Raw genomic sequence first — 23,410 nt, 5'->3', positions numbered from 1 at the left:
TTTCATAACGATTGTTTTCCTCCTAAGTTAGAGTTCTGACTTACAAGTATGTTTTTTTATGGTTATAGCGCATCCATGCAGTAGACCTTCTTTACTTAAACTGATATTTTGCATCTCAAACAAAACTCAACAGATATCAAGATACAAATACATGTCAATATCAAATATGTATATTTTCAACATGAAGATATTGGAGTGCCTTAAATCAGTTATATTTAAACATTCTGCTAATAAAAAGTAAATTACAAGTTGGAATGCCTGGGTGGCTCCGTTGGTTAAGCAAGTGCCTTCAGCTCAGGTCATGATCCTGGAGTCCCAGGATTGAGTCTTACATGGGGCTCCATGCTCAGGGGGAAACTGACTCTCCCTCTGACCCTCCCCCCCACCACCAAGCTTTTTCTCTCATTCTCTCTCTTTCAAATAAATAAATGAATCTTTAAAAAAAATTAAATTGCATCTTTTGTTTGAATGATTTTAGATTTTTTTTGAGGTGGGGAGGGGCAGAGGGAGAGGGGGAGAGAAGATCCTGCACCTGGCATGGAGCCCCATGCAGGACATACCCTGAAATCATGACCTGAGCCGAAATCAAGAGTTAGATGCTTAAAGAACTGAGCCACTTAGGCACCTCTAGATTATTTTTAACTAAACCGATGCCTTAAATTAATCCAGTTAGCTTAGTTTTCATGGTTTATCATTTCCCTTCTCTTTCCAATGTACATTCTTAGCAATGAACGAAACAGGATTGGCGGCAATAAAGCAAGCAGTGCTGGAGGCCAATGGCTAAAATTGGATTATCGAAGATATTTACTTATACATTCACAGCTGAAATTTCAATGAACAACATTTTCTCCTGAAAGGAGACACTTCCTCATCACTGAAATGGAGACCTCTGTTATCAAATTACATCCATATTACATCATTGGGTGGTAAAATTGAACCAAAATAGAAAGTGAAGCCACATATACTTTCTCAGGGAAGAGAAAGTCTAAAGAAAAATGAAGCAGTGGATTTGTTTTCATAGACTATTTTGACTGGTGCTGTCTTAATTAGATAGAGATTTTTTTGTCTAAGAGAAGTAGCAGTCCTAAAGAGGAATGAAATAGACTGTAACTAGCATGAGGGCAGAGAAAGGGGGTCTAGACTTGAACCCACCCTCCCGGGATACTCCATAATGCAAATCTTCACAGACCAAGACAGTTTAGAATTTAACATTGATCCCTTTTCTGTTTTTGTGTTCACTTGTATAGTTTGGGTGTATACAAGTAGTTCTTAAAACAATTTTCCTGATGTTTTACTCTATACATCGTCCAGAAAATCCACTGGGTGTGTGCATGTCCTTATAAAATTAGTGGAAAATTTTACATACTACATCATTTCCAGACATGCATTGCATCTCTTCTCTCCACCACCCCATGAACTAGGAGGAGAGGGCCTCTGCCCCAAAGCGCCCTGTGCAGCCCAGCCCTGCATTCCACTGCCAGTCAGGAATGTCCATCACTGTGCAACGCGAACATCCACACCGGGACGCACTGCTCTGGAAAACCGTCCTGCTTCTCCTGGCCCAGCACCACCAGCCCACTCTTCCTAATGAGGCTCCAGAGGATGTCCATGTCCCGAGTCACACTGCTGTCAGAGAGATCGAAGAGACAGCCCTGTCGAGCCACGTTGTCCTTCAGTATGACGACACCATTTTCTTTCAGGCCAGCTCGGCACCGGGAAAGAAACGCAAGAAGGTCTTTATCAGTCAGGTGCCCTACAGGTGAGGCCAAGTAGATGGGGGAACAGGATGAAGTGGCGCGTGTGAGAGAGGAGAGTAGGAAGGTAGGAAAGACCACGAGGCTAAGAATAAGGAGAACATTTGCTCATTCATTCACGAATTACTTAAGAGCCTGAACTGGTCTAGTTGCAGGAGACTTAAGAATTTAGGGAAGAGGACGGGTATCCTCTCTGAGGAGGCTCCGTGTCCCATCTATAAAATAGGAATTCAACTAGCTGGTCTGTCTATCTCACAAGCACAAAATAAACTATTGCCTAGCCCCTGAGTCCGTGCCATTGTCCCCAGACAACCCAATTTTGTCATCACTCCTCTGTGTCTCCTAGACACACTCACACTCACTTAGACCAAATTCGAATTCATTGCTACCTCATTTCCTGAGAATTTAAATCTAAGAAAGTCTAGTTTTGCCAATAAATGGGGATAAACTTTTTTGACCTCACTTTTTAAAGTTTTTTAAGTATTTGGTTTTCTTCTTAGAGTTAGGTTGGTATAAAGGCATTCCATCCCTGAATATGGGAACTTTCAGGCTTGTAGCAGAGCATCTTAGGGGAGAGATTGGGAGGACCAGAGCTCTGGGGGTTTCTAAAATGCCTAAGTCTAGTTAACTGCTCTAAGCATGACTACAACTCTATCTCCCTTTAGGTCTTTGCTTCCCCTCCACACATCCTCCAATTAGTCTCAGGTGTTGTCTTCTCTATCTGGGAAGGGGAGAAAGGCAGATGTTGGGCCGTGCAGCACTAACCAGAGACCCATTGAATCCAGATGACATCGTATCTGCCCAATGGGGGCGTGAATTCCTGCAGGCTGTGGCAGTGGTAACTTTCTACCTTGTCCCCATTGACCTGCAGATAGTTCTGGGCTTCGAGGAGGAACGAGTCCATCATGTCCACCAGCTCCACACTGTTGAAAACCGGCAACAAGACATGCTTGCTGACCCTTCCTATCCCAGAGCCGCAATCCAAGGCACAGTCTGTCCCAGCTCGCCCGGGGCCCTGCAGAAAGGTACCTTATGGAATACTTCAAATACAAACACTGACCCTGAGTCTAGGACACTCCAATGACCTCTTTAAACTAACTTTATTTTGGTCAGTTTCACGTAATAAAATGCATTCTTTTAAATACACCATTCAATGAGTTTGAACAAAGTATACGGGCATGTACCCACTACCACGATTGAGTTCTAGAATACCCAGTTCCCTTTTTCAAAAAAATACCCAACCTTGCTAGCTTTCACTTTCTTTATTTTATCCAAATATAGATCTTCAAAAGAATTTCAAAGTCAAAAAGTAGTATCTTAGGTCTAAAAACTTGGTAATTTCCTCAAGGAAACAAACCACTGAAAGCCCTTTAAAAGTAGAATTGTATTAACTGCAAACCTGGTCAAGCCCACAGCTAAATGGACCTGCAGGGTGGCTTATGGCTATATAAAGAAAAAGGAAGGGAGGGAGGGAGGAAAAAGAGAGGAGAGGAGAAGTGAGAGAAGAGAAAGGAAATGAGAGAAAAGAAAAGTAAAAGGAAGGAAGGAAAGGAAAGAGCAAAGCAGTGAGAAAGACTTTCAGGCCAGAATTTTACTTCTAACCTAGCCCCGGTGGCACACAGCCCTATCACATGGATAGAAGGTGTTTGCAGCAAAGTCTTGTCGTCTCTTTTCATGCTAGAAATTGTTTTCTGTCTTTATAAGAGAAATTACCTGATTTACTGGGCACAAATTCCCTCTAAAATTGTTTTTATAATGTCTGTGCACTAAATTAACTGGAGATGACGGATAGATAGGCGGTGCAGGGGGAAGCCAGCCAATGGAAACTTTCTCTAACTTGCTTCTACAAAGTAACACATACCTATACATACACATACATAGATACATATTTGTCATATGTATATACATATATACACACACACACACACACACATATACATGAATATATACTATTATACTCATATACATGAGTGTATACTATTCAGTGTCTATGCATTATCTTGTCTAGATTACTTGTCATGAGGGATGACTGCTAAATATGTTTTGTGTTAAAAATTACAGCAATAAGATACTTATGTTGCCAATCAAAATCTTGAGAAAGACTGCTCTTGTTTTCACAGCAACTAAAGGTTTTTAAAAAAACATTTGTCTAAGGATCAAGAGGTGATGTTTGAGCAGAAGGCAACAGCAGAAATGCTCCTTTCCAGTGTACCCAGGAGGCCTTCTTCACATCAATAAAGTCACAATGAAGAACAAAAAGTGAAGCAGTTGTGGCTTCTTTTCAAATTGAATCATAATAACCATGATTTATCAAGTGCTCATACACAGAAGCTCTTTGCATCTGTAATAACTATAATAATCAAAACAATTCCATAAAATCATGATTATTCCCACGTTTGAAGCTGAGGAAATTTAGATTTCTAATACCACACAGTAATGGCAGAATTAGGACTTGAACACGGAACTGCTTGAATCCAAACCCAGTTCTGCCTTAGCCTTGTCACCTCAAGTACCAGCCCTGATTCCCTCTGTAGTATCTGTCTAATGCTGTGTTGAACAAAATCATAAGGCTTCAATGAGACTCAATGAAGGAAAGAGTTCTGTGATTGTCTAGTAATGTCTGCCTTGTGCATGGAAAGGGGAAGTGTCAGTACATGTTCCATGGGTTTGCCATTCCGACTTACACTATGTCACCTCCCTCCTTCGGGTATTATAACGTAAACTAGCTCAGAAAAATAAAAAAGGTTTAGGCTAAAGATTTGTACTGTTAACACCATAATGAAAACATCTTTTAAGTAAATCTGTTACATAAACAGGATGGGGAAAGTATAGGGAAATTCATTTAAGCTACTGAAAATGATGTTAGTAGAAATTTATATGCTCAATTAGAGATTATAACTACAAATTTTTCCTACCGTTACTTGGCTTTAAGTCTCTATGGATCATGTTGCTCAGGTTATCGTAGCAAGTAGTCTTAGGATTAAACCACAGAATGAAAAAGAGGGCTCAGAGACCTGTGCCAGAGGAATTGAGATGATAAAAGCTTTCCTCCTTTATCTCAATGGACCACATAAACACAAAGCCCCTCTGGCTAAGTGGAGGTAGGGCCTCACTCACTCACCCTCCCTATCATTCTCCCAATAAGACCTTGAAGGATCTTAGCAAAACCCTAGAGTTTTTAAAGCATTCATGTCTAATTTCCCTACCTTTTTAGACAAAGAAACCGAGGTTCAGAAAGGTGAAAGGTTTGAAATAGAATTCCCTTGAAAATTCTCACCCTTGGAGTTGTATTTTTCTCCAACTTAGATGTGTGATATTTGACTATAGTTACTTTTGAAACAACGGTTATTTACAAATACATTCAGGTCCCTTCACCCTAATTCTGTGTACCCCCGCTCCTACCCTAGTGCTTGGTTCTCGCTGTCTACTCTGCATGTACTGGCACTGCCTCCCTGATCCTGGCACCAAATTTCACTCTCTCTTTCACACACAACTCCTCTAGGAAGGAGTATTTAAAAACAGATCTCAGGGACATCTCCTGCCTCTTGGACACTATGGCTGCCCCTATTGAAAGCTCATGTCTTTCCATGAATATGACTAGACCTACACACAATGTATGATTTCAAAACAAGACGTTTTGCTATTTTCCTTTTTTTAATTGAAAAATGCTTTTATTATATAATGACCTTGAATAAATATTACATCTAATATTATGCTTATTTTTTATTATGTTGAGTGAGCCACTCTATAGTACATCATTAGTTTTTGATGTAGTGTTCAGTGATTCGTTAGTTGTGTATCATCACAGCACATTTTGTTATTTTCATTGTCACTTACAACGCTGTCTTCCTATGTATGGATTCATATAAAATAGCAAAATGCTGTTGCGAATTTCATTTTAGTTTTGATTCTGCCTATATATTTTTCTTCGAAGAACATCATTTTAAGTTCATCCAGTGGAGTTTAAAACTAAAAGGAAAGTGTTAAATGCCACCATGTAAAAACCATGAAATACAACAAGTGAGACCCAGAGTTTTTTAGTCATCTAATCTCTGCAAGATGTCAAAAGATAAAGAACCACCAAATACTGGTTACTTTGTATAAACTGCTGCTTTCTCGCTAGAAGACTAAATAAAACCGAGGAAAGTTATCAGCCATGCCATTGACATCATCTTGGTATCATTTGTTTGTTTGCTAAAGCAAACATATTTGAAACAAGTTTAAACACCTTTCCCACTGTCCTGGGTCACTAAGTGGTGAAAGGAAGGCAAAACTTTATATTAAACACTCTGCCTTTTCCCAGTTGACATGAGATAAATCATGTCAGATACTCGTATTCCCTAGCGCCTTGCATCTTGACCTGGATACTAATTTAGCAGATTATTAAGGTCAAAGCACCAAAATATCATTTCTTTAAAAAGACTGTTTGCCGTTAGTTAGAGGTCACTGTTTCACAACGAGCCTTGTCTACTGAGAAGGACTCCTTATATTTGTTTGAAAAGAGCAGGCTGTTTTTTTTCCAACATAAATATGCAAGCATAAGGCTGTTTCCTTTCCCAGGGCCATGGGCATGTGGATGGGTTTTGTCTGACCAGCATCCCTGTGGTCAGCTTGGCATTCCACTCGGAGTGACAAGACAGCTGGATTAATAACTAAGCTTCTCAGGCGCACTGGGATCAAAGTCGGCCTCGCCACCAGGCAAGCAGGAGAGATTGCTTTCAGCCAGGCTGGAGGAGAACTGAGGTCTGTGGTACACACACACATACACACACAGCAAGGACTTTTCTGCTTCATGAGACAAATGGAAAAAGTATGTTGTGGTTAAAAGTAAAGAGTTTGGTGTCAGAAGGCCTGGTTGGGCTTCAGTCCCGGCTCTGTCTCTTACCGGCTCCATCACCATGACAACTTACTTCACACGTCCAAACCTCAGTTTCCACAACTGGAGAAACAAGGATAATGACAGTACTTACCTCCTAGAATTCTTATGGAACATAATCAAGACCTCTAAAGTGCTTAGCTGAGCAACTGTCTCAGAAAACCACTCCCAGAAATCAGTCAGCAACACTGATGAGAAATACTCCAGGTTGCCCTGACATCTACAGAGCCACAGCCGTCACCTCCAGCCGACCCGGCCCTCATGGCGGCAGCTGACGCTCACACAGGGGCCCCGGTGGCTGCTCCGTCCTGATCCAACTCTCTCTGCTCAGGCACGTGGGGCTCCAAGGAGGATGGATGTGAGGTGAACCTCACTTCAACACTCGGGATATTGTGCTTCTAAGGAGCTTGGCAACCTAACCCAAATACTTATTTATAATGTTTATTTATAATAAATTTATTATAAATTATTACTTATGATGTTTACTTATAATGTTCCTTTTTTAAATTTAAACTTAATTAATTAATATATAATGTATTATTGGTTTCAGAGGCACAGGCCTGTGATTCATCAGTCTCATGTAACACCCAGTGCTTTTATCAGAATAAAATGGGCTCCAAATTTCCAACAGATGACTTCAAAATGATCGGGATGAAATTTGTTTGCCAGTTAGGACTTTATGGCTTCAGCAGGACCAATAGCAGCTTTATTGTGTCCGCAGCTCCTAAGTTATTCAAACAACTGGATGAAGTTCTTTAAACTGTAATGAATATATTTTATGAAAGCCTAGTAGTAGTAGTAGTAGTAGTAGAAATAAACTAGATTTATTGAATGGTAATTATGTGCAACAAAGCAAGCACTTGATACATATTATCTCATTTAATATTCACATTATCCTATGAGGAAGATTCTAGGGTTATGCCCTAGTCACAGGTGAAAAAACTGAGACTTATAGCACTTAAGAAACAATTCCAAGGTTGCTTATACACTAAATAGAAGAACCTAATGACTCTGAAGCCCAAGTTTTTGGCCACCACACTATACAGTCTGTCCCTATGGGGTGGGGGAGTAAGGAAAGAGTTTCACCCAAGACCAGAGCTACAGAGAGATCACATTCTTTCAAGGCAAAGTCTGCACTATGTATTAAATAATATAAGGAGATTCTACTGTTCTTATCATTTTAAAACCAAGCATAAGCATGCATTTCTTTACTATATTGAATTTGTATTACAGGAAATCAATAAATGGCCCCAAGATCCCAAATGGCCTTCTCATCAATCATTTTGGTGTCAAATATTTCATCTGTGAGAGTCCAAAAAGAGATGTCTTCCTAATCCCCAAATTATAACATTAGCACTGCTGGTTCACCTTACCCTGAAGCACGAGAGATTAGCTGGTACTAGGATGATGAAATGCCAAGTGGGATGAACCAGTGGTTTGATGCAACCCATCCCTCTCAACATTTTAATGCAGACTTTCAGGCTAAACTCTTGGCTGAGCTATATGGCTTCAATATGACTTAAATGACAACACAGAAGCATGTGAGTGCAATGTTTGCAAAGACTTTGCTTCCTAATCAAGCAGCAGTTGGATAACTCACCCCAACAAATTTCCTAAGAAATTCCCGAGAAGCCTGGATATCTGGGTTGGACAGTTCAATGAAATTTCCCATCATACCCTCTTCTGTAGCAGGTACTTCTTGGTAGAAAAGTTTAGCTCTGGCATAGAACTGCATCTCACCATTGATGATTTGACTTGTTAAAGCATACAATTTCACTGCAAATGAAATATTATTAATATTTATATGACAGAACAAGTTCATTCTTAATATACATTGAATTGTCTCTTAGAAGCCTGTGAATTTGTGCCGTGGAGGAAAGGCATCATAGTAAGAAGACCTAAGTTTGAGTTCTGGTTCAGAGGCTTAATATGTTACCTTAGCAAAACTTCTTAACCTCTCTGATCTTCAGGTATCTCATGCATAGTGGCATTTTTGTGACTTACTAACTCTATAGTTTAATGGAACTTTAGTTTATTACTGTATTTTCTAGAAGTTTAACAGCATTTAACATAATAGAATGAAGACGGTCACAAGTTCCATAGTGAGTTTTATCTTTGAGCTCCAAATGTTTTATGAGAACTTAATCATTAACCTTTACTTCTAATCACAAGGTACATTCAGGGTAGCTATTTTTTTCACCACTTTTTAGAGCAACTCATACTGAACTGTTTCTTTGTACCAACATTACAGAAGATGTGCTTGAGCTCTTTCTTCTGAAAATAAAGTAATAAAAAAGGATAAAAAGATTTGTTGAGCAACTATTCTGTACCAGGTAGTATATTAGGCACATTCACATATACTGTGCCACTTAATTATTTAAGAAACCATACAAGGTATTATTTTAAGACATTTATTTTTAGAAAAAATACGTACTCCCATTTCTGAAGAGTAAATCCGGATGTACGTGTTTTTTTTTTGTAGACAAAAGTGCACCTCTTTAGATATAAAATATTCTCATTAGGGGACATTCAGGAGGAAATTATAGAGAGTGGAGGAAAGGAAGGAAATTCTGATTCAAGTCTGTAGGCTGAATACATGCATTTATCTTGCCTTTCCCCATATTCCTCCCAATTTTTTTAATAAACTCAACACATAACAGTGAAGAAAATGAGAGGAGTGCCATGGTGGAATCATGATTTCAACAAATGTTTGAAAGACAAAAAGCAGATGGAACAAAGCTAAAAAATTGTTCAGTCTTGTATAGATACAAAAGGAAATAAGAGTTAGTCAAAAATCTCTCTGCAAGCCAACCAGTGAGAGGACAAACACACCCTCCCAAAAGCAACTAGCAGCACAGCTATAACCCTGGGTGAGGGAGTGTCTTCTTTAAAAAATTTTTTAATTCAATTAATTACCCAAGGAAACCTAAAGCAGTTAGTGTTGGGATCCTGAAAAATGACTCATTATAGCATATAGATGAACCCAAGCATCTCATCTGCTCACACAGATCAGAGTCTGGTAAGATCTTCCTATACATGGGGACACCTGGGTGGCTCAGTGGGTTAGGGCCTCTGCCTTCAGCTCGGGTCGTATTCCAGGGTCTTGGGATCGAGCCCCACATCGGGCTCTCTGCTCAGCGGGGAACGTGCTTCCCTTCCTCTCTCTCTGCCTACCTTTCTGCCTACTTGTGATCTCTCTCTCTCTGTCAAATAAATAGATAGATAGATAGATAGATAGATAAGATCTGCCTATACATGTATAGCTCTTGTCATCCTTTCTTTTCAGGGGAGACATATTTAACAGAGGAAACCTTCTCCATTACCTAGAATCATTGAAACTGGCCTTATCCCTAACTATGGATAAAAAATGATTTCCAAACACATGAGGGTAAAACAACAGTCTGAAAGAAAAAGATAGAGATAAGCCATTAGAAATGACCCAAAAGAAAATAGAAATAATTCAGGAAGTAGATGAGAATTTAAACCAAAACTAAACAGAAAAAAAATATAATCTTGGTGAGATATGAGAACTGGTGCATCCACAAACCAAAAATAAGATGCCAAGAAAGTGATAATTCAAAGAATAACAAAGAATTCTTAGAAATTAAAGTTTTGATTACCAAAAACTTTGGAATAGAGCATTGAATAAATTTGCCAGAACATAAATAAAAAGACAGACATGAAAAACTAAGGTAAATAGATTAGAGCTATAAAGACTTAATTCAGGAGACCCAAACATCAAGCCAATTAGAATTCTCAATAACTTCGAAATGGAAGGAAGAAAATTATTAAAGAAATAATAGAGGAAAATTTCCCAGAGCTGAAAGTGATTGTAGGGTCCAACAAATACTGAGCAACATGTATTTAATTTACACAAATCCTTAGGAAATTTCAAAACACAAAGAGTAATAATCCTAGAAATAGAAGATCCTAAAGTTGTTTAGAAGGGAAAAGGTGGTTGACCTTCAAGGAGGGTTGCCAGATTCAGCAAATAAAATATGAGACAAGCAATTAGTTTTGAATTTTATATCAACAATAAAAATTTCTTAGTATATGTATACTTGAAATATTGTATACTGCACAGGGCATACTTACACAAAAAATTATTCATTGAAAATTCAAATATATCTGGAGTTTTATATTTTATCTGGCAACTATATTCAAAGGAGTAGAATCAAGCTTACAACATAGGTCTCATCAGAGCACTGGGAATTATATGCAGCTAAATGAATCATTGAACACTCATCAAAAACTAATCATGTACTAAACAGTGGCTAGCTGAACATAATAAGAAAGAAAGAAAGAAAGCAGAAATAGAGAGAGAGAGAAAGAAGAGCTGAGACCAGAAAATAGGGTCACCTGGCTGGCTCAGTCAGTAGAGCATGTGACTCTTGATCTGGGGCTTGTGAGCTTGAGCAGCATATTAGGTGTAGAGATTCCTTAAAAATAAAATCTTTAGGCGCCTGGGTGGCTCAGTTGGTTGGACGACTGCCTTCGGCTCGGGTCATGATCCTGGAGTCCCAGGATCAAGTCCCATATCGGGCTCTCGGCTCCATGGGGAGTCTGCTTCTCCCTCTGACTTTCTCCTCACTCATGTTCTCTCTCACTGTCTCTCTCTTAAATAAATAAATAAATAAAATCTTTTAAAAAAAATAATAAAATCTTTAAGAAAAAAATAAATACTAGAAAATAAAGAAGGAATGCCATCAATATTCTGAAAGAGAATTATTTTGAACCTAAAACTTAATACCCATTCAAATGTGGAAGAATATTTACCTACCACGGATCCATTCTTCAGAATTTCTTGAAGCTATATTCCAGCCCAATCAAGATGAAAATCAAGACAAGGTATGTGTCAAAAGACAATGAAATTAACCCAGCAATCCAATGAAAAGAAATCCCAAAATGATAGATACTTATCAAATCTGGAGAGAAATCAGTCTTTATTACAACAGAAAATATAGGCTACAGAAACATAAGTTCATCCAGAAGTAGAATGAATTGGATTCTGGGCAAAAGAGAAAAAAAGAATCAAAGAAACATTAGTTATATTCTAAAGAAGACATATTTTTGTATCTCAACCATCTCAAATAAAAGATAGGTGAAAACTCCAAACAAAATATATAACAGTACAAAAATGTTATGATATAAAGCAAATAAAAAAACATAATTTTCAGTAAAAAGAGTATATGAGAATCTATTTAACCTTAACTGGAATCATTTTTATACAAGTAGCACCGAGGTTGTGAAATTGGACTAAGGCACTGCTTGGTTCTTGACTGAATAACAAATAGATAGTCCCAAATTTTGATTCTAAAAGTTGAAAATCCAACAAACACCAATTATAATGTTTCATTATAATATATTCCATCTATGGAGTTACACTGGTATTTTCTAACTCAAAGATGTTGGAGCCAATTTTTGGACCTTTGAATGGTCATGAGTTTGCTGAAAGGGATAGAAGAGTTGGGTCCAATGCACACTTTCTAGAGACTAACAATATTATATGCTGTAGTTCCATATATATTAACTGTTACAGATTTTTTAAAATACAAATCTTTTAAAAGAATTAAATATGTAGATGCTTTTTGCCATTTTATACACATATTAACAATAAATATGTGGCTCAATAAGTTCTACAGGGATGACAAAAATCAAGCCTAGCCATCCCAATACCATGAGGGCTCCAAATTCTTCTGTGTATCTCAGAAAACCAGTCTAGGAAATCACAGCTCATAGACTCTTCCCCAAGTTGCATGCTGCCTGGGACCACAAGCAAGCTAGAGCCCAGCACTCTCATTGATCCAGCCATACTCATCATCACCTGCTTAAGTCAACTAGTTGGTGAAGTCTATTAAAACCCTTAATCTGGAAATGTGAATGGTCCATTATGCCAGCAACATTTAGACCCCAAGTGAATGCCAAGCCCAGCAGGGGTCAGACTCAATAGGTAGGTTTTTACGGTTATGGGCTTCAGTTCTCATTTTCACCTAATTGACAGGAGCATTTCACTAAAACGATATATGAGGTGTCATGGCCAGCCCCAGGTTCCGCTCTCTTGGTAGCTCCCACAACAGTGCAATTTGACTCAGATAAGGTAATCAATCATCAGTTTGTGCCTTTTTAGTAAAGGAATACACTAGCAGCTCATTCTTGTAGGACCGCAATGTCTCTGTGAAATTTGGAGTAGTCTAAGACAGAGTTCTTGATATAGTTCTATTCGTTCTTGATATAATATGGTACTTATTTCCTGACCTACATTATGGGCTGAACTCCCAAGACCCTTGCAATGATTCACTAGTTACAAAAAGGAAAGTAGAATACATGTTAATTTTTCCTGAAGAAGAATTCAGATCTTGCGAACTCCCTAAGGAAAATTTTGTTAATAGCTAAGCGCTTATATCTGCTGAGTATCTTCTTGTCTTCTCTTTCCTTCTTCTTCCTTTTTGTTTTTCTAAACGGTTGGTTATAGTTTTTTTTTAGACTTTGTTCCAGATGTTAAAACTGTTTGTCAACTAAAAATTGATCTGGGAGAATAGGTAGGTTAAGTTGAGAGATTTAGTTTGAAATGATTTGAGATAGGATAATGGATCGTGTTAACCTTTTGTTTATAAACGGGGGAAAAAATCCCAATAGGAGATGGTTTTATGAATGGTAAGACCTTCCATAAAAGAGATTTACAGATGAGAACGTCCCAATTTAGCCATTAAAGAATTAATGGTAAAAATGGAAAGAAGGAAAGAGGGAAGGCAGGCAGGAAGGCAGGCGGGAAGGCAGGCAGGGAGGGAGGAAGTATCTAGGTACCATGGAATATTATTCAACCACAAAAAAAGGAAGGAAATCCTGTCATTTATGACAACATAGATGGACCCTGAGGGCATTATGCTAAGTGACAGAAGTTAAACAGGAAAGACAAACAAGGTCTGGTGTCTCAGAATACTAGAATACTTGTGATTATCAAGTCTTGGAATTGCCCTGAGGGGCCCTCTAGGTTTGATTTAGTCCTTGGATGCTTTAAGTATCTGGTGGTTTCGATCTCTAAAATAATGCGCTACCTACCCTAAAAGTTTTCGAGTGCTTCTTCTTTTTCAGCTGAGGGCTAGTTCAGTGGTTCCTAATTCTTTCCAGGCTTGATCACAAATGAGGTGACCAAAGGGAGGGCAGGAGGGACAACACACTTTCCCCGCTTCGGCAAGGACCTGCAACCCTACGCCATATTCTTTACCCACTTGGCTGAACATCTTCCCGACTCTCTTTCTTGAGTGTTCTACCTCACCTACTATCAAACTTTAGAAGTCTACATGTCTGGCTAAGATAGAGGGGGGAGACTCCTCACGGTGAGAGGTGCACTGGAACCATCAGACCTGATTCAGCAGTCGCCATGTGTCCTGTGCACCTCGTAGCCTATGGCGGTCTCTAGCACTCTGTTTCCACTTTCCGCAAAAACACTCTGTGTGGATCTCTCGCCCACATTGAATTCTTCAGGCTAAGGCTGTCTCTCACTTGTGTTTGCAACCTCAGCACTTACCATTATGCTTAACACATAGCAGGCCTCTTTTGAATATCCACTGACTAAATGAATATGGTTCACTTTCTGTTCTTGGAATAGCATGCAGGTTCAACAAAGGAGAGAGTGGCTAGAGGGAAAAGCTGACATAAGTGACACAAGTTACACTTTTCGTGTAGTTTCTATCTATCCTCCTAATTAGTCAAATCCACATAATGAAATGTAGTAACAGCCACTGACCAAACACGGACGTATGCACTACCTATGCTTAGCATTCAAACCTAACAGAACAGGTAAGATAGATGCTGTCACTTACGGAAGAGCGCAAGACAACAAGAGCTAAATTACCCAAGACTGAGTAGCTACTGAGAACACAACCAGAATTTAAACCCAGGTTGAGGGGCACCTGGGGAACTCAGTCATTGGGTGTCTGCCTTCAGCTCAAGTCATGGTCCCAGGGCCCTGGGATCGAGCCCCGCATCAGGCTCCCTGCTCGGCAGGAAGCCTGCTTCTCCCTGTCCCAGCCCCTGCTTGTGTTCCCTCTCTCGCTGTCTGTCTGTCAAATAAATAAATATTTTTTAAAAATAAATAAACCCAGGTCTATTTAAATCCAAAACCCGTATCTCATCCCTCTCATGCCATGTGTGCATCTAAAAGTCTGCTAAATAAAACAAGGCATCTGGCTCTCCATTTCTTTTTTTTTTTTTTTTTAAGATTTTATTTATTTATTTGACAGAGAGAGACCACAAGTAGGCAGAGAGGCCAGCAGAGAGAGCGGGGGAAGCAGGTTCCCCACTGAGCAGAGAGCCCGATGTGATGTGGGGCTTGATCCCAAGACCCTGGGACCATGACCTGAGCCGAAAGCAGAGGCCTTAACCCACTGAGCCACCCAGGCGCCCCTGGTTCTCCATTTCTTTAAAGCAAATAATCTTGCAGCGTCTGCATTGCAAAGGTAACAGCAAACGTTTGAAAACCTATCACTGTTCAGTGAGTTGTGCAGCCATGCCTCCACAGGAGTAAAATCAATTTGAAAAATACCAATAGTTATATGCTGAGTTTTGTTTGGCAGTCCCACGTGTCTTATGGGAAGTGTTTTTATTTGTTAACTCTGGCCTTTAACTGTGGTGCCAAACAGGTGACCATTGTTGCAATTTCCTCCTTAGAGACCGATTCCTGTCGAAAGAGGTAAGGGAAGGGGGAGGTACTAAAAATTGGTGGGTACCTCTTAGGCACCCGGCCTTATACTAAGCACTTTCATATTATCTATTTTATAGATATATACTCTTCATATTATCTATTTTAATCCTCATTATGATAACACGAAACTGGGGATAGAGTCATCATTTTGCCCATGAGTGATGAGAGACTCAGAAAGATTTAGTAATTTAATATCACTTGGAGATGACGCGTCATAGCCATGTCCTACCTCATCCGTATTCTGCTAAACTGTGGAACTCTGTTCCAAACGTGAAGTTAGACGAAGCCTTTAACAACGCGCAGGAGTAATAGACTCTCTCTCCATGTGTGATCAACAAATGGTCACTGACTTCTATGTACTCGGAAGTACACTGTGGGGAGCGCTAGAAGGATCCTTGAGGGGGCTAACCTGTAGAAACATCTCTGCTGGGCCTTAATAAGCCCCGTGAGCACTGCTTCACCAACTGGAGATGTATACAGTTGTTATTTCCTATTTGGTCGCCAACAACTACCTTCGGACAAATCACTCACCCCAAGACACCAAGTGTACTTGTGCTGGTATAACTAGGTTACATGAACCTACTCACTGGCCTGCCTCTCTTGTTGATTATCTCGGTACAAACCTAATGTTCCTGTCAACAAATAAACACAGTAAAACTTCCATCGCTGCCTACAGAACTCAAGTTGCTCTTTTCACTGGGAGGCAACATGATTCTGAACCTCAAAAAAAGGCCGACTCTGGAGTCAGACGGCCCGGGTTCTAACCCTGCTTCCTCACCCACAGCCATGTGACCTTGGATAGGTCCCTTAACTCCACCGCACATGGGCCCCACAGACATAAGGCACCAAAAGAACAGTACCACCTAACAGGCGCGCCGTCAGGAGTCACTGACTTAGGAACGTGCAAAGCACTGAGAGCAGCAGCCAGCTTACTCCCGTTTCCTCCTGCACCGTGTTGTGTTTGACACCACAGCCAAGCCGTTACAGGGGATTTGCATCACGCATGCTCTTGCTTCTCCACAAAATTCTGAATCTGGCCAAGGATATTCCAGCAAATGCCCCCATGACTGAATGTCCCTCACAGTGTGCTTGTGGGACCGGCCACCTAACGCAGGCAGCTGGAAGGAGGAAGGCAGGAGAGAAGCAATCAGAGAGTCTGGTTAACCACCGTCCTTCCCACAGTTACCCCAAACAACAAACTCTCTCGGCAGGCCCTACAGTAGCCTTTCCCTAACCGTTTAAAAGAAGGGCTTTACTTTCATTTCTACGAAGTTTTGAAACCACCAAAGGAGGGGAAGCCAATTCCAAGACACGTGAGCGGAGCTGAGGAGAGAGCGCATCTACTGGCTGAGTTTTCTTTTCAAACTAAAAAGCTCACTATCCCCTGCTGCCTGACTGCTGCCTGAAAAGTCCCAAACAAGTGCGCTGAGCTTATTGTCTTTGGTAATGCCTGTGCTAGGGAAGACCATCTGGTAACATTAGAAGAGGCCTGGCTCCAAGGAAGAAAAGGAAAACTAATCCTTACTGAGTATTGGCTATTTACTAAGTGCAATTGCTTTTAATGCTTCCAACTGCCCTGAGGAAATTGATACTCAAAGACTTTAGCAACTTCCAGAGGTGACTTTCTCTATCAGGAGCAGTGTCAGAATTTGAACTCAAGACTTTAGTGACCTGAAATTAATTATTACTAGGAGGCCACATGATCTGCTGTGAACAGATACGGAGTTCTTTCTATGTGCCAGGAACCACGGTAAATGTAAAATTCTGTAGATAGAGAAGAGGACAAGATGAATGAGTCATGGGAACTAGAGTCCCATCAGAGAACTAACATAGGTAGGTACATGCGTCCCATAAATAGACGTTATAATCACCTAGGGGAGAAAACCAAGGGTTAAGTAAGATAATCACAGGTCTGGGGAAGACTTGTGATTGGATGAAAGTCATACTAGCAGGCGAGACACACGTGCTGGTTCCTTTCTGCCCCTTGAAATTAGCTTAGAGTCTCCTGGAGGTGCTTTCACATCTGTCGTGAGAAGAAAACACTGCAAAAAAAAAAAAAAAGCCAAGTATTCATAGGGCTGACAGCTTGCCTTTCTTGTAACCTTAATTTAAACCTTTTAAGGATTAATAAAAAATTATTTGTTGATTTGCCTTCATTACCAGTTTATAAAATTCTGAAGAACAGATACTGCGTCTAATTGTTTGAATCTTCTCCAGGACACTGAAGAGCTCTTTGCACAATGACAGAGTTCCATTAAAGTCTCTGACACTAAATTGAACTCATCAGAAAGCAGAAGTGTCTGGTGTTTCTATCTCTAGAAACCAGTGTTTCCCCCTGGCAGAAGCACTTACCAGAGACCACACATGCGTACAGTATGCGTGTTGCTCAACATCCCTGTAGTTAGACAGGGCCGCGCAACTGGTTCCGGGCAATGGTCTCTAAGTAGATGTAATGTATGTCCTTCTGGGACAAAATATTTATGGGCTATTAGGGAAAACTTCAGCTCCTAGCTTCTCTTAACATAGTGACTAGCAGTGTTCTCAGCGGTGGAGCCTCTGTCATCCTAGATCCCCGAGAGCCTATGTGGAACACAGCCTCCACCCCCATAATACTTGTTGAAACGATACAGCAAAACGTAAACTTTTATGTTTGGCCATTGAGATTTTAGGGTTAGTTTGTTACTGCAGGATAGCGTAGTGCATACAGACTAAAATAGCTCCCAACTGCTAAAATCAAAGAGACACCGTGGATGGGGCCACCTCGGTTACTCTCAAGGGAAACGAATGCCTGGGCTGAATCACCCCAGTCAGAGAAAATAAGCAGTACCTGTTCTTGGAAAACTGACTAAGTGAGACAGATTTGTCTTTGGCTTAGAAATGCACTAAGGTTTTCAAAGAGTGTTAATGGGAACTGATGGGAGATATCAAAGTGCCTCAGGAGCCATTCGTGAGGCTAAGAGGACAAAGCAGGGCACACATCCAGTCCCCAACCCTAAAGCAGAAAATTTGCACTTTTTCCTATTTCACACTGGGCTTCTATAGCAGATGCTGTCAAAACTTTGTTCTTATTAATATTTTTGGTAAAGACTGAAAATCACTCATAAACCATCAGCACACTCACAGAGGAGAAAAATCGGTATAATCAGAATGACTCTACTAATTAAAAAAGGGATTGAGACCAAACGTAAATCATACTCTCCTTTTCCCGAATTAATTTTCAACTGATTTTCAGAAGATACTGTTTTATTCTTCCTTCTTAACTCATCTTCAGCTACGTTCAGAGGGGTAAATCTCTCTCATAATTATCTTTAACATTTGGCAGCCGTCTGCCCCTTGGTGAGTATCTTAGTAATTTTAAGTGATAGCTCTTCCCAGTCTACGGCAGCTCAGCCACTAAGATGTTACTGAGATGTGGCACACACAGGCTTTCAAAAGTGTCTCTGGAAAAGCAGCGCTCTGACGGTGTGTGGAACAACCAGGACAGCCTCACCTTCCAAAGGGACTGCTCTAGTTTTTCCATTTGGATACAAATGAGACGCATGACTCATCCTTAAAGAATTACTCATGGGCCGTGTGACCTACAGGAAAGAGCCCATGTCTTAGTTTCTTGCTTTGCTATCTGAATGAGATCTGTGTCGGTTAGATTTCATCATCTCTGAATTTTCTATTCCCCATTTGAAAAAATAAGACGGGGGGCAAGGTTGCAAAGGTGGGAAGAGAAAAGTGATCATATTATCCCATCCGTCCCACGGTGTAGCTGTGAGGACCAAACAGAATCATAAATAAGGAAATTCTTAGGAGGCATTGCGTAAGATGAAAGCATCTGTAGGTCTAGAATTAAAGATCCCTTCATAAATGGATTTATAAAAAGAAAAGTTGGTAGGCTGCTAACAACTAGTTTCTTGAACGCAGTACAAAGAATTACGTAGCTCCTACCATGTCTGGAAACCCTGGCCACATCAAGTGCACAAAGGGGCTTTCAGACAGCGTTAAGAAAACAGACTGGGGCGGATACATACTGGTCCTGCTTTCGTTGGGAGAAAATATAAATCAAAGGGGGGACACTTCACTCTTTAATCACAAGTTATTTCCTCTTCGGCACAGTTAAGGGTTCCTTGAAATAACCCCATTCACAGAGGCTAAGAAAAGTAGTGGAGCAAACCTGATAAGCTTTTTATTGCCCTATTGTCCAATTCCCTGAAAACGGGAGGAAATAGGAAAAAGGGAGACAGACCACTGCCCCAGGTTTTTTGTTAATATTCAAAGACCAGACTAAAACCTGCTCCTTTTTGGTTCTCTATTCCTGTGACTCAGGAAAGCCAGAAAGGATCATGTGGAGTGTGGGCTCATGTACACACACACACACACACACACACACACACACACAGAACAAGGACACCTCGATCTATTACCGTTTAGTCTTTCTTTTTATCTCTTAGCTGACATATTACCATGTTAATACTCTCATCTTTGTTACCTAATTTGCCCCCCTCTCAATTGTGGCAAATATTTTAAAAGTTCTTCAAAACTCAGGAAATGGATTTCTGTAAGCCTGGTAGTCTGGCAAACCGACACCCAGGGAAGAAAATCACAGTTCTTGACAGGGCAAGGGTATCGCAAAATAGAGACCCAACTTTCCAGGCAGCACCTGATCTTTGCACGTTGCAAGAAAGAATGCCATGAAAACATTTAAGCCCCCTGACATCTGTTGCAGGTTCTTTTTACATAAAAAGTGTCCTTGTTCTAACTTCTCTTGCTGAGGTCTCAGGACCTCACAAAGTCCCCCTTTCTTGTCCCTTATCTAGTAGCTCTGACTCACTTACCCAGGGGAATTTTTTCCAGCAGGTAGAGATAGCTCTGAAAGAAGTCACTGCGAATGGCTTTGTGAAGGATAAAGGACATGCTATGTCGACAGAGTTCATCGTCGGTCTTCTGCCAGCGGGATCTAAAGGCAAAATGGGCTCCCAGGTGGGCCATGGAGAGGGGGCTGATAATTATTCCTACAGAGAAAGGGAACTTGCCTGGCTGTTTCTTTGAATTAGCCTTCTCTTCCGACACGAACTTGAGACTGTCATTTTAAACCAGCCCCTGTCCATCTATATCAGGAGAGGCTGTCATGGGGGCGTGGGGGAGGGGCAGCAGACTCGGAAGGTCAAGCTCCTGGCACATCCCCCGTCTAATGACTTGGGCGACACCGCTTCAAGCCAGCAGGTGCTAAGTAAAGATGAAAACAGGCTGAGTGAGATCCTGCTTCATCCAGGAAAAAGCAACCTTCCCTCTTTACTTGCCACTTCAAACCGGGAGGAGCACAACCCGCTAACACCCTGACTATTTGCTTTAATTTGATTCCTAAATTGGAACAGCCTAATTTCCATTTCAAAGCATAGGAAATATTTTGCAGGAGATTCTGTTTCCTGATTTCCATCACTTGTCTTGGAACACAGAATCCTCAAGTTACAAGGACCCTTCAAAGTCATCCTAGCCAACCAGGCTCCTCCCATCAGGGCAATCTCGCCCAAATCTTTTCATAGAGGTGGATATGCATTTCCTATTTTAGGATTTTTCAAGGGATACAATTACATGAAAACCTGTTTTGATATTAAATACCCATCTCTGCCAGCAAACCAAACACTCCATCTAGCTTGCTCTAAACAGCGCCTCATCGTGTACGCCTGTTCCTTCTTCTCTCTGTATCATGGAGATGATTTTCCTCATAAGTACTCAGTTGGTTTCTACTTCTGATCGTCCCTCTGGGTCCATTCTCCACTCTTCCCACACACTGTGTACCTCAGAGGCTGACCTGTATGGACAACGCCAGAGGATTCTTTGCCTTCTCAGTTCTAGTTGGGTTCGGCCAATAGGTAGTGACAGCAAGAGACTGGAGGAGACCGAGCTGATATATTTATTCCACGGGCACTTTCCCTGTGGAGATGCCACAGGCTGACTGCTTCCTTCGGTGGAAAGTCACAGCTCCAATCTGGCATCTTCTCATACAGACATCTTGTCCTACTTCTGCTAACTGCTCCCTCCTTTAAGGCTTCAACCCTTGGGGCAGTGACGTGTCAGGCTGCCACAAGCCCTGGAGTAATGCACTATTCCTTGAAGTTTTGCTGTACTTATCTACACCTTTGTAAATAGTCCCTTTATTAAACCCACTCAAACTCTCAAAGTGCAAATGCCATCTGTTTCCTATAGGAAACATGACTACCATTTTATCCCCGTAATGTCCCTAATAGGAAAGCTCATAAGAACTCAATAGTCTATTGGACCCATATCATGTGTGACCCCAGACCACCCACCAACTCCAAAGGTAGTAGATACACACACACACATACACACACACACACACACAGATAATCCAATGCACACAGGATAGGCAGCCTCTAAGATGGCCCCTTCTCCTGCTTGATATTCACACCTTTGTGTTATCCTCCTTCTTCAAAGTGGGATAGACTTACTGACTCACTTCTAAAGAATACAATATGGCAGACATGACAGGATGTCACTCCCAAGATTAGGATATAAAAAGACTGTCTTGGACATTTTCTTTTGCTCTGTTGCTTGCTTGCTCTGAAGGAAGCCAGTGCCTGTTGGGAGCAGCCGTATGGAGAGGCCCCAGGGCAAGGAAACTGTCTCAGTGTAACAGGCCTGGAGTGTAAGAGGAGGAACTAGAATCTACCAATAATCCTGAGTGAGCTTGGAAGACCTTCCCCCAGCCAACTTGGTTAAAAACCCCTGAGCCAGCTAAGCTACACCCAGTTGCTGACCTACAGAAATAAATGTCTCTTCTTTTAGACCCCTAATTTTGGAATAATTTGTTTCAATACAGCAATAGGTAGCTAGTTCACACATCATCAATGGATGTTTGGTAAGTTGTGGAATCCAACCATGATCTTTTCTTACATTTAATTTACATGTTAATCTTACAAGGAAATAAGGATTCATGTGTTTGTCTCGGACTTATTTTCCTAAGCTTCTACTTTCCCATTTCCACTCCATCCATCTCAAGGAACAGCCATTCAATGTTGATGAAGTTTTCCCCCACCCTGGCTTCAGGAATTACCCTAACTGCAATCCAAGTTATCCATTTTCCCCTTGGTGCAGTGTGTGGTTCATGAAAGGGAGCAACATCCCATCCTGAGCTAATCAATTCAGTGTTGTCCCAAGTCCTGTTTTCAGTTGGAAGCTGATACTTTATCTCAATCTATTGTTGTTAATGCCAGCTTCAGTTGGGTGGATGAGACATGAAGTCTCATCTAACACAAATACCATCCTGCCTCATTTATACTCAGTTCTCATGAAGATGGAGATAAAGCAGATGATACCAAACAGAACAGAGAAACCAAGTGAGCATTTCATGGTGTTGGGGAAAAAAAGATTTGACTAAGTTAGGAGCTCATTTCTACCACTTGGGAAACCTTGATGAATTCTTAGTCTCACTTCCCTCTTTTGTAATAGGAGGATAATGATAATAGCGTATATCTCATATAATCATCATGAGGACTAAATATAATTTGTTTAAAACAGTGCCTGGCGCAGAGTATATTTTCAGTAAGTGCTAGGGATTATCAGTATGATCTTTGGAAGGAAGTTATAGGTCTTGAATCCACTTTGTTCATATGGCTCTTCTTGGGTTTTTTTCAGTGTGACGCTGCCTCTTACCCACCATGAAATTTCACCACCTACCCAGGACATTATTTGTACTGGATGCATTTCTAAGTTGAAAAGAAAATAAATCCAAATGAAATGTGCCATTAGAGCTCATTCATCTATCCTTCAGAATTTTCCATTGCTGTAGGGAAAACTAAACATCAGCAAAAGAAAACTAAAGGATTCTCCTTTGTTACTTGCGTTTGTCAATACATCTAATAGGAGGCAGGTTCTTAACCTCAACAGCAGTGATGTCTTGACTACATTTCATATGCTGAAAAGGTCGGGATATTTCGTCCTCGGAGAGAGACTGGCAGTCACTGACCTCAGCTACCCAGTATTCTTTATTTTGCAATGGATATTGGCAAGTTTCTCAGTTTTTACATAAAGAACTGATTTATTTCAGTTCTTTATGGGCATTAATTA

At 40.7% G+C, this 23,410-nt stretch overlaps 1 protein-coding gene across 2 annotated transcripts; it reads right to left on the bottom strand.

Moving 5' to 3' along the window:
• Nucleotides 1-620: 620 nt before the first annotated feature.
• METTL11B (methyltransferase like 11B) lies at nucleotides 621-20,384 on the bottom strand. Of its 2 annotated transcripts, none has more exons than XM_032318951.1 (4): nucleotides 20,158-20,384; nucleotides 8,231-8,406; nucleotides 2,520-2,769; nucleotides 621-1,753 (listed from the first exon to the last, which is right to left on the bottom strand). In XM_032318951.1, the coding sequence occupies exons 1-4, from the start codon at nucleotides 20,309-20,311 to the stop codon at nucleotides 1,482-1,484; spliced, it is 852 nt and encodes a 283-aa protein (XP_032174842.1). In that variant the 5' UTR covers nucleotides 20,312-20,384; the 3' UTR covers nucleotides 621-1,481. The 2 variants fall into 2 exon arrangements, with proteins under 2 accessions (XP_032174842.1, XP_032174843.1); XM_032318952.1 differs by having other exon boundaries at nucleotides 621-1,705.
• Nucleotides 20,385-23,410: the final 3,026 nt, after the last annotated feature.

The sequence above is a fragment of the Mustela erminea genome, chromosome 17, assembly GCF_009829155.1.
Source record: "Mustela erminea isolate mMusErm1 chromosome 17, mMusErm1.Pri, whole genome shotgun sequence".
NCBI lineage: Eukaryota > Metazoa > Chordata > Mammalia > Carnivora > Mustelidae > Mustela > Mustela erminea.
Note: the sequence above shows the minus strand (reverse complement) of the source record. Positions and strands in the feature narration are given on the sequence as shown.

What these genes read in the sequence shown, in the direction of transcription:
- METTL11B (XM_032318951.1), bottom strand. Translation starts at nt 20,311, where the DNA reads ATGGCCCACCTGGGAGCCCATTTTGCCTTTAGATCCCGCTGGCAGAAG. An exon ending in GCTGGAAAAAATTCCCCTGG is followed by an intron (nt 8,407 to 20,157) that starts GTAAGTGAGTCA and finishes TTTCATTTGCAG; the next exon opens with TGAAATTGTATGCTTTAACA. An exon ending in CTGGATTCAATGGGTCTCTG is followed by an intron (nt 1,754 to 2,519) that starts GTTAGTGCTGCA and finishes CCTCACCTGTAG; the next exon opens with GGCACCTGACTGATAAAGAC.